Here is a 17,871-nt window from a genome sequence, read left to right as displayed (position 1 = left end):
ATTTATGGACTTGCAACTCTTTTCTCATTTATTATTTTAACTGGGGAAAAAGGGAATAAAAGGGTATAATAAACATACATTTCAATACTTGAAAAACAGATATAGCTAAAAGCTCAGTTTCGTCCCCTGTCCCTGGGCAGGTGAACAATAAAAACAAACAGCATTGTATTACATACAATAAAAAGGATAAAAACAATACTGTTCTTTATCTATATAGTCACATGATACATATATTTACAGAACAGTTTTCCTTGTTTGAATAACCTTTTTACCATCAAAGAACATTTTTTTTAAATATGGGATAGAAGGGAGTTCCTTTTCTCTGTTGCTTTAATGGAAAAGGCGGACTGTGCTCAAAAGTTCTCATTTTGAAAATGGAACTGAAGCTCAATTAGGTATATTTTTAGATTTTCTTTTACTGTTGTGGAAATGGTTGCATGTGATTTTGAGCATTTCTAGTCAAAAATGTTTATGGAAACATGTGTACATGATGACCAGTGCAAATAACTGGCATATTAGTTCAAAGACATTCACTGAGACACTGCCCAATAACAGCTTCAAGCTAAAACATATGTTTAATCAAAAAACATAACATTTCTTGAAAAATTATTTATTAGCAGACCACGCTGTGCTTCTGGTCAATGTTACAAATACTTACAGCACATACAGTATGCATTTTAACAGTAACCATTCCCAAAACATCCAAATGGTATATTCATAGGTAATACATATGTATATACATACATACATACATGTGCATAAAAAAAGCTGAGGATGCACTCAAAGCATTAGAGTGGAATAAAATAACCACAGTACATGGATACAGTGTCAAACCAAGAGAAGCAAGCAAATTGTGCACTGAAATAAATCATAGTTGGGGTAAACATTTCATGAAGGTATGATATCACAGGTTGCATAGAATTGTATTCAATTTCAAAGTAAAATTGCAAATAAACTTGACATTTATAAAGTACTGATTATGAAGTTAGTGTCTATCATACGATATACAGTAGTATGAGGTAATCAGATTTTATGGCAATCCTGTGCCTGGAACTGGAGAAAAAAAACTAAAAACAACAACACTGATATATGGAAAGTTTGTATGATGTTCATCTTATGTGCACAATGTTCTAATGCAAACATGGCACATAACCTGTATATGTGTTGTATATAGAAATCCCAATAACAAGTTATACAATTTAAGAACGATAGGTTAAAAGCAAAATTAAAAAGGGAGAGAGAAATGATATTATAATTTGTTTCGGCACTACATAACAGGCATTCAAAAAATAAATAAATACATTTCAAACTAATGAATCGGCAAGAGGACAGCAGTTCTGACATTAGTGATGATGACTGAGGGCAAAACGTTTCATTCCCTTTAGTGAAATGTGCGAAACTTGTTTGACTATATTCAAGGTTTTAAAAATGTAATTGCAGAGTCAACACAGAGCCCTGTTGTGAGAGGGGTCTGCAGTCTCAGCTCTATCTGCTAAACTACAGTAGTCAACACTTAGAGATTCAGCATACCTGTTATACCAAGAGTGAAAATGGTTACTGTTGGACATAGCGGATCTGGAACCGCTACTATAGTACACTGTACATTGCAGACCAGCTGTCTTGAAAGTCAATTCAATACTACAGACTCTAACCGTTTGACTTCTCTTATTTGATTTAGTGCCGTTTGTCAATTATAAGCTCTTAAAATCATACAGTGTTTCAACAACTAAATATTAGAGGGAATTTAACAATAACAATTGGCCATTGATAATTACTGTTGTTCATGGGATACACTGGTGGAAATACAGCAGATATAATGCATGTCACAATTCCATTCAAATCAGCATTGAGACTTTTTTTTGTACAATTTTAAACATTCTTAAAATACAAAAATAAAAGCATGCAAAAACATGAGCACAAGAAAAGAATGTGAAAAAATATATTTTTTCACTTGGATGTGAAACACAGGACAAACCATAACATACATCATAAAACCTCAAATTTGTGATTTCTTAGGCACGCACTGAATCTAAGGACAAATCATTCTCGATAAAAACAGACAGGTTTACCCAGTGGAAGCAAACTATGGACAGTGTCTTGATGCAGCAAATCAAACATACAAAGCCCGTTGTTAACAACTGCAGTATGCGAGATATCCACCATCTCTTGACCTACTCTGTAAAACACTAAATGCCATTCAAGTTAAGAGGCATCTTCTGTAGCACCTTTGGAAATGTAATAACACCTTTTTTTTTTTTTGGATCGAGTGGCATGAAAAAGCAAATCAATAAGTGAGTGCTGACAACTTGACTAGTGCCTTGAAACAGCTGCTAACAAAGTCCGTCTCCAAGTTAGTGATGCAGTAATTCAAGTAGATTTCTGAATAGAATCAAAGCTCTTGTAGTTTGTGTTGCTTCACACACAATCTTCAATTTTTTTATCTAAATGTGAGGCACTTGCAAAACAAAAATATCAACTAAAACTCTCAATCATCAGTCTGTGTGTTAGACCTCTGAGCTGTCGCTGAGGGCTTGCGTCATCATGGGCTCTGCGCTGCTGGATTTCTTCGGTACATCTTTCTTGCCTCTCTTGGACCGCACCAGTAACACCACCACAATGATGATGAGCACGGTGAGGAGCAGCCCGACAACGACGCCAATGATCAACACTAGTCTGTCATCACTGTTGTCTCTCTGGTTGAGCTCACGGGGGATGATCCCTTTGGTGAAGATCTCCCTCTCTGGGCTCGTTCTCTGCTGGCTGCCGCGATCCAGCGCGATGTGGAGGATGTTGGTGCCGCGGTTGTTACTGTGACCGATCTCCTCAATTACATCTGGCACATCGTTGGCTGATCTTCTGGTCCGATGTGGACCCTTTGGAAGCAGATTCGTGTGCTGGCTCATCACATGGTACTCCAGGCTTCTCTTCCCTATGCCACGGTTAGCGTTGTCCCGAGAACGGACAGTGTAGATGGTGTGAATGAACCACTCTCTCCCTGCAGACACCTGGACAGAGCAACAAATATTGTTTTAAAAAATGATACCTGTATGTCATTTTTATGGCACATCTTTCTGCAATATACTAGGTCCTTTTGTTGATCGAGTTCAGTAATAAAAGGAAAACCCACCATAAAATACTTTGAACACTACAAGAAATGCAGCTACTGTCGATGTAGCTTTCCTTCAGGGACCCCTGTGTGTTGTGGCATTTTCTTTTCTATATATATAATATATATATATATATTTTATTTATCCGACCAAAAATATGATTCCACCGCAAACATACAGTGTGGCTTGAGCAATTACTGTTCAATGGAGTTAAACAGCAAAAAGGTTTTCAGCCATTATAAAACATACTGATACTGACTTTATCTTACATACGATCCTGTGATCAGATCATTATTTAACCACTTTTTCTTCTTTCTTTTTTTATACTTTGATGTCCATATCCAACCAGACAAGAAAGATTATATTTATTTTCCTTGTTTTCACACAACTCTTGGACAATATGCCAAATAATACAGAGGGCCATCACTTTGGACTGCCAGTCTATCAAAGTCTCCTCCTCTCAATCAAAACTTGTATGTGTCAGTATTTCAGTAAAAAACAACACTGTGCCATAGTTAATGTGCTATGTGTTTAATGTTTTATTTATCATTATTACTATTATCACTTTAACTACTAACTTATTTTAATGTTTTATTCTTCATTTTATTATCACATAATGTTAACATAACACATTTCTATAGTACAGTATAGTATTAGCATACATTGTAAATCCCAGAAGGGAGGTTTTACTATAAGCCCTTTGTGGTCTTGTACAATCTATGCTGTCTTTGTTGTTCTATACTTTTGCTTTTATCACCTCCGTTGTGCTAATAAACTAAACTAAAGGCCATATAAAGGCCAGACCACACAATAACGTAATTGCTCAGTCGCAGTAAGGTTTTTCACGTGTCAGGTCAGTGAGTCTTTTTCTCTCTCGCATTGTTAAGAATAAAAAGTAAAATATCAAAGGAAAAACATCTTTTAAGGTCGCTTCCTGTGACTCTTATACAGTAAACATTCTTTTTAACTTGCTCTCTACACAGAAAGATGCCAAATTTTTCAATTCCAGCACAAAATATCCTCTAGGTGCATCACAGATTGGTTCAATATGAGAATGCACAAGGATGTGTGCTGAATGTGTTTCTTGTACTTGACATTCATGCTGACCTGAAAGAGAGCTGAGGAATCAAGTCTGAAACCATCTGACCCGGGTTGTCTCACTAGAGCTAAAGCGCCGGGGTCATCCACTGCTAGGAAGGCGTTGAAAGCTACATTGCCAAATAAGCGGGCCTGGGTCTCTGGCTGGGCTTTGTCCTGGAATGAGAAGATGACATAGGAATTAATGTTCAGGTTTGAATGGACACAAAGCACATGTGACATGATGAGATATACGTTTGTTACTTACAATTATCTTGAATCTGTAGAGTAGTGAGGGAGCATCAGCCAGACAGCCAAACTCAAAGTTGCTGGGGTTGTATTTAGGGACATATCCATCAGCTCCAGTACACATGAACACTTTCTCTATGTTACAAATAAAGGAGTCGCCCAAGTTCTGCACTGGATCCACCATCACTCTGCCGTAAATTGTATCACCTGAGGGAAAATAAATCCAGTTTTCATCACTGCAAAACATGTAACACATTGCATGTGTGGAACGTTTTACAAAACTTTTTTATTTTATTTTGCTCAGACAACAATATTGAGAACTTCATCAAATCCCCAGCAAAAACTACTCTCTCATTCCTGGCAACAAGAGCTTTCCACACTCAGCTTCAAGGACTTTTCAAAGACGTTCGAGATGTTGGAAAAAATCTAATTCAGCTCATTAGCTTGTGTTGGGAAAGACATGAAAGTGGTCAAAACGACACTTCATGGAGTCCTCATTTTTATTTAAATTTTATGCTGTTGGGTCAGATGGAGAACATTTCTGCTAAATAAACAGAAATATTCATCACACAGGGATTTCCGTTTGATCTGTAGAATGATCTAGACGTCCAAGGAGCTAAGCAAAGAAATACATTCTCAGCCATCCATGCAATTTTGATTTGAAGTTTGATCATGTTTGTTTATGGTTTTTTTAATCCATAAACTTTTAAGAGCAGTTGGTATTTTATGACTGGATGTTATTGCCTTACCCTGTGAGAAGGCAGTGTCACTCTCCTGTCCAAAGCCCATGGAGCCGTCTGAGAGCCAGAGCGTCCGCTTAGAGAGTAAGATCATCTGCGTGTTCAGACTGAACTCTGCAGCCACGGGGTCGCTAACCTAGAAGCACACAGAAGAGAGACAAATACACACAAACTGTGTTTAGAGATCAAGACAAGCAGGGTTAACAATAAAGACACATGGTGAACAATCGTTTTCGATCCTAGTAAACACACCATTGAAATGTATGTATATCTGGTCATTCGTACATTGTCAATGTGAATAGGACACATTTGAAGAAAATGCTCAGTTCACAGTCTGGTCTGTTTTGTTTTTTGTTTTTACTTTTAGACAAAATAACACATTTTAATACATATTTTTGTCTTTATTTCTGGCATTTTATAGGCAAAACAATTAATGAATTTGGCCAGCTTTGCTATTATCACTTTAGATGGAGTTTTGATGCTGGGGTGGTTAGATGTTGGCATCAGCATCAGGAGCTGGACACTTGCCACTGCAGGTGCAGCTAAATGGATTAAAAGGGAGATGATGATGATTAGAGATTTGTTCCTGTCAGCGTAAAGGAGGAACGTTGCAGTTTTATGAGAACTTGATTAGATGGAGTGAACCAGGAGGGAGTTTCCTCTTACATTTTTCATGTGATGGGATAACAGAGAGAGGCAGGAAAATAAATGACTGAATAGGAACAAAGAAGTGTGTCTTACAGGAAGTAATGAATGAGGGTGAATTAATGAATCCAGGATGATATGTCTTTAATGTAGTTACTCATTCTCCTTTATTCATTACTAAGGAGCCGGGCAGCCTTCAGTCAAAATAAAACATTTAGCTCCTCTTTATAGCTGTAGCTCATCCTTCTGAAGAAGGACATCAGTGTGATTTGAGGAGTATAACTGTAGGGCAGAGGACTTCTTCATAAATTGTGCAAATTTATAAAGGCAAGTTCCTGTTTTAACCAGGTGTTGGTATCACAGCAGCTCTTAACTTGTAGTTGTAACTCGTCTTAAAACTAATGTTGATTGTTATAAGATGGCAGAGCCTCACGATGCAATTTTATGTTGATGTTCATCTCAGAAAATATTATCCTCCATTTCTTCCTGAATCCTGTTTTAAATTTCCTGACAAGGATCAATACACTTCTAACATCTAATTGTAGACAAGGGGAGGTCACCTGCTGAAAGCGGATGTCCATATCGAAGGTAAGAGGCTCTCTGGGGTTGCAGACAGTAGGGATGGTGTACTCCAGGCTGGGAGGGGATGTGCAGGGGATCAGCTTCACTGTGTACGTGCCAGAGTAGTCACGCACCTGAGCAGGGAAATTATGTTTAGTAAGGATTAGGTACAAAAACAATTAAACTGGAACACAAAATGTTTACTCACAGCAAAATCAGAGACAAACGTCCACTGCTGGATGGGCTGGTTGTAGGTTGGCTCATTCCTTACAAGACTGAGGTTAAAGGTTATACCAGGGTGGTCCGGACACATGACCATGGAGGTGAGTGGTGAAGCTGAAAAGAAAAAATACATACATTAATTATTTTAATCAGTTTTAACTGATCGGACCCTTTCCTACACTAAACATATTTTACAACAAGAAATGTGTTTCATTTAAGCTTTTATGCAAAATATTACGACATGCTTTAAAACGGCATTCAATTTAGACTGTTAAACACAACTTTGCATCCCTTCTTTATGACATACTGTACCTGGATGTGCAAACACAAACAGGCCTCTGAATCGCGCCTCAGTGCGGAAGTTGACTACTAGTCGTCCCTGGCCATTTATACGCATGCTGGTTGGATACAGGGCACCTGCAAAGACAATCACAGACAGCTTTAGTTCGGGTACTTAACTCATTTAAAATCCCACATTTAGTAAACATGAATCTTTAAGTTGTCCTGAATTTTAGATTGCAAACTACTACTCCAGTCTTACCTTGTAGTTCAGCCTCTGGTGGGCTACCGATACCATCCCTCCATAAGATGGCAGTGTCGTACACAAATGTGAGCCTCAGCTCTGACTGTAAGTCAAAGTGCTGCCATCCTCCTGCTCCCACGGGGGAGTGGAAGACATAGGAGACATGGAGCGGGACTCGTAGAGTCACATAGGACTGGACCAGATTCAACACCTGCAGTGAAAACCAAATTGTTGTGTAAGAGCAAAACATTTAAATCCTACTTCAAATATTAATCTAGCCTTCTATCGAGAGGAAAACATCCCTGAATAAAGTGCATGTACAATACCTATAGGGATAAAAAACAAACAATATTCTAACATTATGGTGATTTATGCAATTTATGTTCTGTACAGTACTTCAGTCCACAGATTGATCAGACTTGGCAACGCATGAATTAGGGAATTTATAGCACTTTCCAGGGATATCCTTCCTATAATGTTGATGATGTTCCCTTGATATTCTATAGCTGTAAGATTGAATGTATTCTAAATAGTAATTGACTCAAACCATTACCGATGAAGTACTGCATTTTTTTTTTCTAAATCCATTTAAAACATTTCAATTGCAAATGAAATGTGTCCAAACCATAATGTATTGCTGTTATCTGTTAACATAAAAACAACAACACACAGAATGCACTATTTACATTTGTTGGGGATTTAGAATTGCTCCAAAATGTCCTAAAATGGTCAGAGGATTCCAAGTAGTGAAAGTCCTCTGCTCTGGTATCTGCACTTTCCTCTGACCTGTGAGAGGTACCTGCCTACACTGGCTCTGTGTTCATGTAGAGACATGCCTACGCCTCTGGGCGCTGAGAGCTCAGGCAAATAATTTGGCCTTCTGACACATCCTGCTGGGCCTTAATAGATTCCTATGGTCCTGTTAAGCTGGGCACTAAGCCCTACACTGTGACATGACACTGGCCCCTGGCCTGTCTTAGCTCAGCCTTCCTGCTCACTTAGGGGAGCGCTCGGTTCACAGCGGCACCCACAAACAAAGACACTTTCTTTTTCTAATGATCCTGCCTTACATATCCTGAAACTGAACCTGTGACGCCTCGGTGTGTGCATCTATACATCCGTCTTTTGCTCTGTTCAGTAACCATAGCAACACAATCTACATACAGAGCTGTATAAGATCTGATTGTATACCGTTCCCCCCTTGATGGAAAGACAATAGGCATAAGAACAGAGTTGTTATTGCTAGATGTGTGTTCTTCAGTAGTCTGAGGTTTAAAACCATCTTCTGGCTGCTATTTTTCTATTATACATTATTGGATTATCTCTGATTAATGGCACCACTAATCAATGAAGGCAGAAGTGAAGTGCTTCCCATTCAATGCAAAGTTTGTGCATTATTGATTTAACCTCAAGGTAAAGTTTATATTAGCGGCAGTAGTCTGCTTACTTGTCAAGACATGTTTATTACCGGCACATTCTCATTTACATCACGGCTGCAGGCAGCAAAGTTCCACTTGTTGGGAATGGCTGTTATCACCTGTGTGATGCCTTTTATATTAAATAAACCTGAAGCCATGTAAAATGACAAACTCCCATTTATAATAACAAACCCATACACACTCTTATATACAGTAGCTTGAGAGCCAACATATATTTGGGAGTGTTGTAGGGCTTTAATTATTAATCCTCAGTAGGGAGCGTAGTGGAGGTTTTTACCATGATGTGCTCCGTGCACTCTTACTGCCCTTCTTTATCAACACTGTACCTTAATTAACTGCAAGTCAACTAACAGTAGGTTTCCAAGGTGAATGCAAATGTTGAAGGCATGTGTGCTAAAAGGACACAGAGGGCTTTAACATTTCCTCTTTCCAGCTCCACATATAATTGCTGCTGCTACAAAGAGCACATTGTACACATAGCAAAAGAGAGGAATACATGTGAATAATATATGTTGCTGGTTATTGACTTTACACTACATTTGTCATTTAGCAGACGCTCCTTATCCAGAGCAATTTACAGTATCCTAACTACAGGAGCAACTCTGGGTTAAGTGCCTTGCTCAATGGAATAAACTCACAACCTTACGGTGTTATATTTGGAAGCCTAACCAACAGACCACTAGACCACCACGACTTGCCAATTTAAGAAGACAAATAACCAGGAGTTGAATGGAGCAGAGTGTTGGGTTAGTAATGACTACAGAGATTAACACTGTTCTCCAGACAATAATGGACAACTCCACAGGCTAGTATTTACTTTAGGATCTTTAAAGGAAAACCAAGTACGCAAGCAGGGTTTTAATGTGCCTGTTAATGATTAATAAGAATTGATAATCCAGGAGGATTTTGAAATGAAAATGTATCTGCTGTATCTGAGTCCACATTCCTATCCTCAAGGTGGCCTCCTTGCTCTTAATGCCTAGAGATGACAACAAGGGTCAGAGGTGAGCTGAAGCTCAATGATAGGGCTGCTTACCTGTCCATCAGTCCCAATGTTGCCTCCACAGTCACTGAGCAGCTCAGACATGTCATAGTAGCTGGTGAATTCCCACAAACAAGCCTCCAAGTTGAGGTTTCTGTAGAATCGTAGTGTACTGGATCCCCTTAGAGAAGCGCTGTATTGGTAAGACGCCGTTTCGCCAATCACTTCTGGATTTTTGGTGGCTTCAGTAAGGAAGCCGTAGCGAGTCTTGACCTCAGCGTAGTCTAACAAATTGGAGCAGCGATGGTTGCCAACACGGGTACCGTCAGGGCTCAGCGTGAGCTCAAAGTTAGACAGGGCTCGGGTTGACACTACAGGCAACATACCTGAGGGAGGATACACATATAACAGTCAGAAAGTGGAAGCATGGGAGTGTTAGATTCACTATTTAGGAAAAACTAACTGTAAGTAAAAGACTGTGATTGATGAGAGACGTATGGCACCAAGAGTCTCCCAAATCAAGAAGGGTTTCAAACCAACAACCTCCATGAAGATTATTCTAGACATTTGATCTGCTGTTCTTACCATCAATGTGGGGCATGGTGATAGTTAGTTTGATGAGATTGGGGTGATCTGTTTCTTCCATTCCAGTGTAACGCAGCTTGGCAGAGAAGGGCTCGGCCCCCACTGTGCCTGCAACACGAGGCTGGCACATTCCTGCAGCCACGCCACGCCATAAACAAACAAACATCAAACGTTTTGTTTCCCTAACAATTCTCCACAGAAAGAAAATCTTTTATGTTTCAGTTTTAGCCAGCAGCTGCTTATCGCACTGAGCCATTTCCATGAGAGAGACTAAACATTTCAAGCTAGAGAATGAGTTGCACTCACCCTCCTCAATACTGATGGACACTATGGGGCTACTGAGCTCCAGACCTTCATCCCCGTTAGAGTTCACGCCCCTAGCGGCGCACTGAACCCTGGAACCAGCCTGAAAGTAGACTGAATCCAGAGTGATGAGCTTGGAGGACGTGAAGAAGGTATCAAAGTCAACTTCCCTCATAGGGCTGGTGACTCCATCACGGCCGGTGGGTGCGCTAACAAGCCAACGATAACCAGTTAGGGTGTTGTTGATGTTCTCGCTTACACAGATTGAGCCTGTTTTGTCATAGTCTGGGTACTTGGGGTTACAGGCCTGGAGAAAGGGAAAGAAGAAATTATGCTTGTGAGTAAATGCATTCAAAGATCACTGCAGCAGCCAAAGTCATTTCTGTATTCTCCTGATGAGTCCTCAAGGTAACTGATAATTGAGCAAAGTGTGTACATCTCTAAATACTACCTCATTACTGGTATTTAACGGTAACTGCACTGACAGAAAGTCTTGCTAAATGAATCATTTGGGACATACAGTGACACAAATGACGGGGTATCCGGCCACAGGGAGAGAGTCTCTAGTCCTGTCGATGTCATCGTAATGCAACAGAGAAACCACTCTGGGCACCGAGGGGAAGGTGACATCCGCCATAGTGTTGGTCTCCTCGATATAGATTATGGCTTTGCTCATCTGTTGATTGAAGCAAGGGCAATTAAGAGGATATTTGAAGAGGAGGTAGTTACACACTTGGCAGTTAAATTATATGTTAATTTGGCTCAATGTTCACCTTTGTCTCCGCCACCATGTTTTCATCAGGCGTCAGGTGCACAGTGAATGCCTCCCTCATTTCTCTGACACCATCATATAAAATCTCCACCTCCACATAGTGCTCTGTATCACCCTCTTTGAACACAATTTCTGTAGAGAAAGGAGAGATTTGATTAATATTTTTCTAGCAAATATCCAATAAATGCTCATTAAAGTGATCTGTGGTATTATTTACCCTCAGAGACGGGATGGTAGTCCTCCCCAGAAGTGGCAGATCCATCCTTGGTGTGAACTCGGACCACAGAGACCTTGGAGGTGTCTCCAACACGAAGCACTGAGATCCTCACCACAGACACTTTGCCACTTTCCTTTGGCTCATTTACACTGAATTTGGTGTCTCCAAACCTAATAATCGCCTCTGAGAAAGCATAGTTTCAATCATACAGGTTACTCTAACCTTAAAGTATACCAAGTATGAAAGCCCCTGTGTGTGAAACCTTCTGAATGTGTTGCCTCATGAAAGACACTGTGGTAGATCTGGGGAAACAGCAACACAGACTAAACAAATTGTCCAATTATTTTTCACAAACTACATTATGCCAGTAGGATAGCTTCAAAACGTTGTTCCCAAACTGGGGGGCACGGCCCATAGAGGGGCTCAAAGTTGAATGTTATAATAATATGTCTATTCTGCACATGGTGGCATTCAAAGAGAACTATTGTAATGAACAACGTGTAAAACAAACATTCTTACTGTCTGCATCGTCTTTTATCTTGATGAGCGTTTCATTCTGCCCTCCAATAGATGCTCCAAATGGAGATTCACTCTTTGGGCTTCCCAACACAAGGCGGAGCTCTTCTTGCTCCTCATGTTCTGTATCATCGACTAGCACCAGTACACAAGGCTTTTCAATCTCTCCTAAAAAAGAAATGTGAAGGGAAAAGATCTTTAATGTCTACATATGTGATAATTGATTTCAACATGTAAAGAAAACATAAACCGTGCAAACGGACGTGTGCTAGGTTTGACTACAGCACCTGGTAAGAAGGTGATGATTGAACCATCTGTGTTGGGCCTCTCATTGAAGTCCATCATGACCTGGGCTGTCCCCTGCCTGCTGTAACAGCGCACTGTGGACTTGTAGCTGATATCTCCACTACGGTATACAGTAGCTGAGATCTGCCCTGAGTTCTCATTGGCCACATACACGGCATCCCGGAACTGCACCTTTGGCACTGGAACAATAATTAATTAAACCCAGAAATGAACATCAGAAATACAGCATAAACATCTTAATACAATGTTTACATCTTATTACAACCAAGACGTTCACTCACAATCTGAGACGGAGTCATTGATGAGGATGCTAGTCTTGCTCGGCTCCCCGAGGATCCCATTCATGGGCATCCGGAGTACCAATTCAAACTTCTCTGGCCCCTCCAGCACCGGCTGGCCCAGGTCATCCAGGATGGTCACACGAAACGTCTGCATGGTGACCCCTGGTGCAAAGTCCAGATTCCGGCTGATCCCAACGTAATCCACACCAGCTGCTCCAAAACACAATATAGGTCAGGAATGTTTCAGAGAACATAGCGCTTATAGGATATAGTGTATATAACGCAAATGGACGACAGCACTTTCAACACCAGATCTTATTTCGACAGCAGTTCTCATGTTACTCCATAATTCATTTGTGAATGTCAGGCAGCGAGCAAGATGAAAGGAAATACCCTATATGCTGACAAAATAACCCTTACTATCTCGTGGTCAAAAGCCAACAGTTGGATGTTGGGTGATTAAAAGAGAGCAGCAAGAAACTGGATATCTCCCCGAGCGCAAACAGGTTATTCATTTGCCATTCTTTGAAAAGTCTTAAGTACTGAGAGCTCACCCTTTGCCCGCAGGGTTTTCTCATGTACTTATGACCCAGTTATGTGCATAAGTGTGGGCTTGCATATGATTAGTTGCTAGTTATATTAACAGTTATAAAGTAGACAAGGCCAGAGATGGTAATAATCTGTGCAAGAAGGAGAAGACTGGCTGGGGGCAGGAGATAATAGAGACTGTTGAGAAGGCTTGGGAAGATAGGGACCAGTCTTGGCGTCCAAAGCGTATAAATTATATCAGATGCCTACAAGACAAGGGCCTAACAGAAAAAGCCCTAACGTCTATCCCTCTAACCGAAAACAATGTTTATATTCCCCAGTTCATCAACCCAACATATGCAGCTTTAACATCACCATGGACCTTTGAGCTCAGCAAAATAAAGAGTGACATAAGGGTGATAAATTAAGTCTATTGTTTTCTGTGGTTTACACTTCTCTAGCACTAACTAGCTAAAGCTGTCAGAGAAAGGCGCCTCGCAGGGGCACGTACCTTCAGCTGAGACAGGATCTGTCTTTCTGGAGCGCACTGTCACGGTTCCTCCTTTGGAAAGATCAGTCCCTGTCCTCCATACCTGTACCTCCACGAAGCCATCACTCTCATCCACGTGGTAGTCTGTGTTGCCAAAGTAGAAGATGGGTGCTGGGAAGAACAACAGAAGAAAGTGTGAGGGAGATGAGGAAAAGCACACAGGAGGACCATCTTTTAGCTGTTTCACAACAGGATACGTGAATGCCTGTAGTAATTGCTGTGTAAGATCTGTTATAGCCAGCGTACTCTGTAAGATTACCACTGATTACAGGAGAAATTGTGGAAATGTTTCCATCAAAACACCAGCAGGTAGTCAACACTATAATTGTAGCCCTTAAATAACACTTTCTAACTTCCTGGAATTATGTTTCGGGAGGATTTCTACATCTGTATTCATTAATCAAGTCTTACAAGACAAAAAGCAACCTGAAGGCAGAGCTGAATTTTCTGGTTTTGTTCTGGATGAGCCCGGTGGTGGGGCTGACTTTGAAAGTGATGGGTCTGAGAGGCAGACAGGAGGCCTGACAGGAGGTCTGGGGGATGTAGAGCTCGATGTGCCAGCCCAGGCCTGCCTGACTGCAATTAGTATTTCTAAGAGCTGAGATTCCACTGCAGCCAAACTATTATTCTATTTAACCCTTTCAGAGACTGTTTTCCGTCACGTCAAGCTGCTTGTGAAAAGGTTGCTGTAGCCTGGACCTCTGTAGCCTATATGTGGTGTAGTCGGCTACTGTAAGAACTGCCATCAAAAAGAGACTAGTTATGTATTTAACCTGCAGGGAGTCAGTCAGAGTCCTTAGAACAATACATAAAAAAAACTTGAGCGGCCACAGGCTGAAACCAATACAAATAAGCTGTTTGTACTTTGCATTGATCAAATACCTGCATCATTGCTATGATCACTAATAGGAACAAGCCACTATTGAGCAGTAAAAACCTTGTGCTTTTGAAAGCAGCTGTGACCAAATAATGAATAAATTAAGTGAATGGCGATGGCTATGGGCAGAGTTGTGGTTTCCATGACAATGAAACTCTGCACCTACAAAGCGATACTTAGCTGTTTCTCATCACACAGTATGAGGCAAAAAGGAGGAGGGGGATGTGGAACTGAGCAATGCTTTGAACAAAAACAAATCTATACTGTTGTAACTGCGGGATGATTATGTTATCTAATGAAACCAAAATACAAGAGCAGGAAAAAAAGAGATTCACTGTCAACAGTGCTGCCGGGCACAATTACTGATCAATATTATTTAGCACGTTATAATTATTCTTCCAAGTAATGGGAGTCTTGGATGATATTGCATATTTTGATGCAGTCTGCTTTGGCAGTAAGCGCTCTATATTAACAAGATAAGACTCGTTTTAAAAAGGAAATAGTCTTTTTAGGCAAAGGCGTGGGATTTGTGGATCTCAGGGGAGCAATTTTTGTGGTTGAAATAATACTTTCCCTAAGCGCAAGCAAAGGACAGAAAACTTTTATGCTTTAATCTGTCCTGAGAGCACAGCCAGAACAATGAGTGCTGCATCAAGAGGCTTGCAGCTCCCCACAGAGAAACCAAACAAAGATGGTTTTGGCTGCCTGCACTGGGTCCCCAACAGGAACAGGAGGAGTAATCAGATATACGCGCCTGAGGTTGGCAGCCAGGAACTCAGGCCCTGTTGTACCAGTCCAGTAATCAGATAAGGTTTGTGAAGCAGACAAACAGTGAGCTTCAAAGAGCTACGGCCCATTAACTGAAAGGTAAACCTCTGGCTCCTGGGCTCCAGCCTTCTACGCCACACAGTATAAAGTTACCTGAATTTAAGTGGAGATGATCCAGATTTAGAACTACCTATTATGAAAGATTATGTAAGGTGTATAAACTTTCATTTATTCAAAATACAACAAATGTTATTGATTTATAAGATTACATTTTATTATTACATGACTTTTATTAGTGTTTTCATTAATAGTTGCTTCACCACTTGGTTTCCTTCTTGGAAGTCATTATTAAGAGCACCATATGTATAGTCATTTCATTATGAAATACAAAGCCAAACAAAGGAAATATTTTTTTTACTGTTGCATATGTGTGAACATAAAATAAAATAAGAGCTGAAAGGAGAGACACAGGCCTCCCTAAGGGGACTGTTACACTCCCACTGGCTGCTTAATTCTACTTGAACTTTGTATGACATTCCCACAGCGCTAAGTGGCTTCTCTAATGGTGAGATTCAATTGAGCCCAGGCAAATGCTCCTCTGCCCACTGTGTGCTTGACAAAACTCTCTCCAGCTGCAAAAACATATACAAGCTCCATTCAGAATAATCTACAAATTTAACTGTTGACGACTTTAAAAAACATTTACATTTTCAAAGAAGGCTCTGAAACCAAGAGGCATCTCTCTGCTTAAGTACTTTGGACATCTGTTTATATCAGAATGAGTGGAAATCCAGGTGAGACATAATGACAGGGTTTGAGGGTTCCCCCTTGATTCATCCCCATCCAGGATACACTGCACACGCACGGGACCGCCCATCTTTAAAACGGCTCATAATCATACCTTCAGAACCGGAGCAAAATTTACAGGCAACTGACACAAGACTATAAATACATGAGTGAAGTCCTGCTGTACAAGCTTTCTCATGTCTTACAGCCCTAACCACCAAAACATTTTCCCGGATGCAGAGACAATATCAAACAGCAATTATCTCTGCAAGAAAAGACAAGTTTCTCCAAAGCCATGGTACCTAAAAGCCAGAGTGGAAACTGTAAGGGTGTGGACAGTTTATGTGCAGATGGTCTGCAGCTGGGAAAATTGCAGGTATTCTGAGGAAAGCAGCTGTCCGCACAAGCTACTGTAGAACGCATGGACAGCTTGTAAACTTAACAGTCTTACATACCAGAAGATTTACATTTTTTATAGAAAAAAGAGAAACATATTTCCTGTCTCTGTTGTAAAACATAGTCAACTGTTAACATTAGCAAGGAGCTTGGCACAAACTAAGCAGCAGCTCCATAGTATTGTGTGTTTATTTGTGCATTAGTTGCTTCAGTATGTATGTATGGTTTTGAGAAGATAGAAGTGAGAGTGTAAAAGCCTAATAGGCTGTGTGGATAGATCTCTATTAGCAATATGAAACATCAACCAGCAATAACCTTTTGCACACATGCACACATAGTTTTCCACTAATTATCCACAAGTCCCTTTTATGTTTTTATTGACCATGCTAATTTGTACCTCCTCTTTACTGTTTCCTTCAAACTTGTGTGCTGTTGTCATTTAAGATTCTGTTTGCCAGTCCTTTTGTGTCCTTACTTGTTATTTTAGTTGTTGGCTTCTGCTTTTTATTTTTTTATTGATTCCCTCCTTTTCTTAAGGTAGCTTTGTCCTCTCCACTTTGTCTCTGGCATTATGCACTTCTACATTGGAGTGTCTACACTTCCATGTGCCTCCTCTGCATGACCTGAGCTAAATGACTTGCTTACCGCCTTTTTAATACCCATTCCTCCCACTGTGTGCATTGTGTATAGTATGTCTATGCTAGAAAACACTCTTATCAGGTCACATTATACTTTGGTGTAGTGGTGCTTTTTTTCAAACACATTTTCAATTAATGAAATAACTAAAAACCTGGTGACACATAGTACCTGAGCTTTTCAGAGCCCTTCAGTGTCTGGGGCTTTGGCCCTTTGGTAAAATAACCGTGTAATAGACAACCCAGACAATCAGTAAGGATCGAAAGTGCAGCAAGCAGACAATGATCCCTCACGACCTTCGCACCCAGACTAACAAATGTGCTTGTTGTAGGTCTGGACAGGCTGGAAGCACAGTTGTAATCTCTGTGACTGTGTACAGATAGAGTGCTGCAGGGATGACTGATTTTTGTAGGAAAGTTAGAAGAAGCACAATATAAACACAACAAGGCTGTGAAGGCGGACTGGTGATGATGTGTAATGTCTCCGACAACCTCTGTAGTCTCATTAACCACTTTTTTTAACACACTTAAAAGCTTTAAAATTCACGAGTGAGGTATTTACTGACATATATTATCTTAGAACAAAACATGAAAATCTCTAAACTTGTATTAACCTTGATGCTCACAGGTAACATGATGTTAACAACTTGTTTTTTTTCGCTTGCATTTTCAGTGTAGCAATTGCATCTTGTTGTATCACAATTAGGGCTGCCGAATTAATTAATTTCGATTAATTAATCACAGAAAAAATAACGCGTTATTAACGCAGATTAATCGCGCTCCTAGATGCCCCTGACTTTTGCTCC

General features: G+C 40.3%; 1 protein-coding gene across 1 annotated transcript in view; it reads right to left on the bottom strand.

Annotated features, from left to right (window-relative positions):
• Positions 1-17: 17 nt before the first annotated feature.
• frem2b (FRAS1 related extracellular matrix 2b) overlaps positions 18-17,871 on the bottom strand; it is a 51,630-nt gene continuing 33,776 nt past the window's right edge. The window contains exons 7-24 of the mRNA XM_029445869.1: positions 13,565-13,714; positions 12,526-12,735; positions 12,226-12,423; positions 11,942-12,106; positions 11,423-11,605; positions 11,207-11,337; positions 10,954-11,109; positions 10,437-10,740; positions 10,131-10,262; positions 9,600-9,931; positions 7,143-7,335; positions 6,914-7,018; positions 6,588-6,715; positions 6,379-6,513; positions 5,183-5,309; positions 4,453-4,640; positions 4,215-4,361; positions 18-3,005 (exon numbers count right to left, since the gene is read on the bottom strand). Coding sequence (XP_029301729.1) covers positions 2,505-3,005; positions 4,215-4,361; positions 4,453-4,640; positions 5,183-5,309; positions 6,379-6,513; positions 6,588-6,715; positions 6,914-7,018; positions 7,143-7,335; positions 9,600-9,931; positions 10,131-10,262; positions 10,437-10,740; positions 10,954-11,109; positions 11,207-11,337; positions 11,423-11,605; positions 11,942-12,106; positions 12,226-12,423; positions 12,526-12,735; positions 13,565-13,714 — 3,485 coding nt within the window. The 3' untranslated portion in view covers positions 18-2,504. The remainder of the gene's footprint in view (positions 3,006-4,214; positions 4,362-4,452; positions 4,641-5,182; positions 5,310-6,378; positions 6,514-6,587; positions 6,716-6,913; positions 7,019-7,142; positions 7,336-9,599; positions 9,932-10,130; positions 10,263-10,436; positions 10,741-10,953; positions 11,110-11,206; positions 11,338-11,422; positions 11,606-11,941; positions 12,107-12,225; positions 12,424-12,525; positions 12,736-13,564; positions 13,715-17,871) is intronic.

The sequence above is a fragment of the Cottoperca gobio genome, chromosome 13 (assembly GCF_900634415.1).
Source record: "Cottoperca gobio chromosome 13, fCotGob3.1, whole genome shotgun sequence".
NCBI lineage: Eukaryota > Metazoa > Chordata > Actinopteri > Perciformes > Bovichtidae > Cottoperca > Cottoperca gobio.
This window is presented reverse-complemented; position numbering and strand designations above follow the sequence as displayed.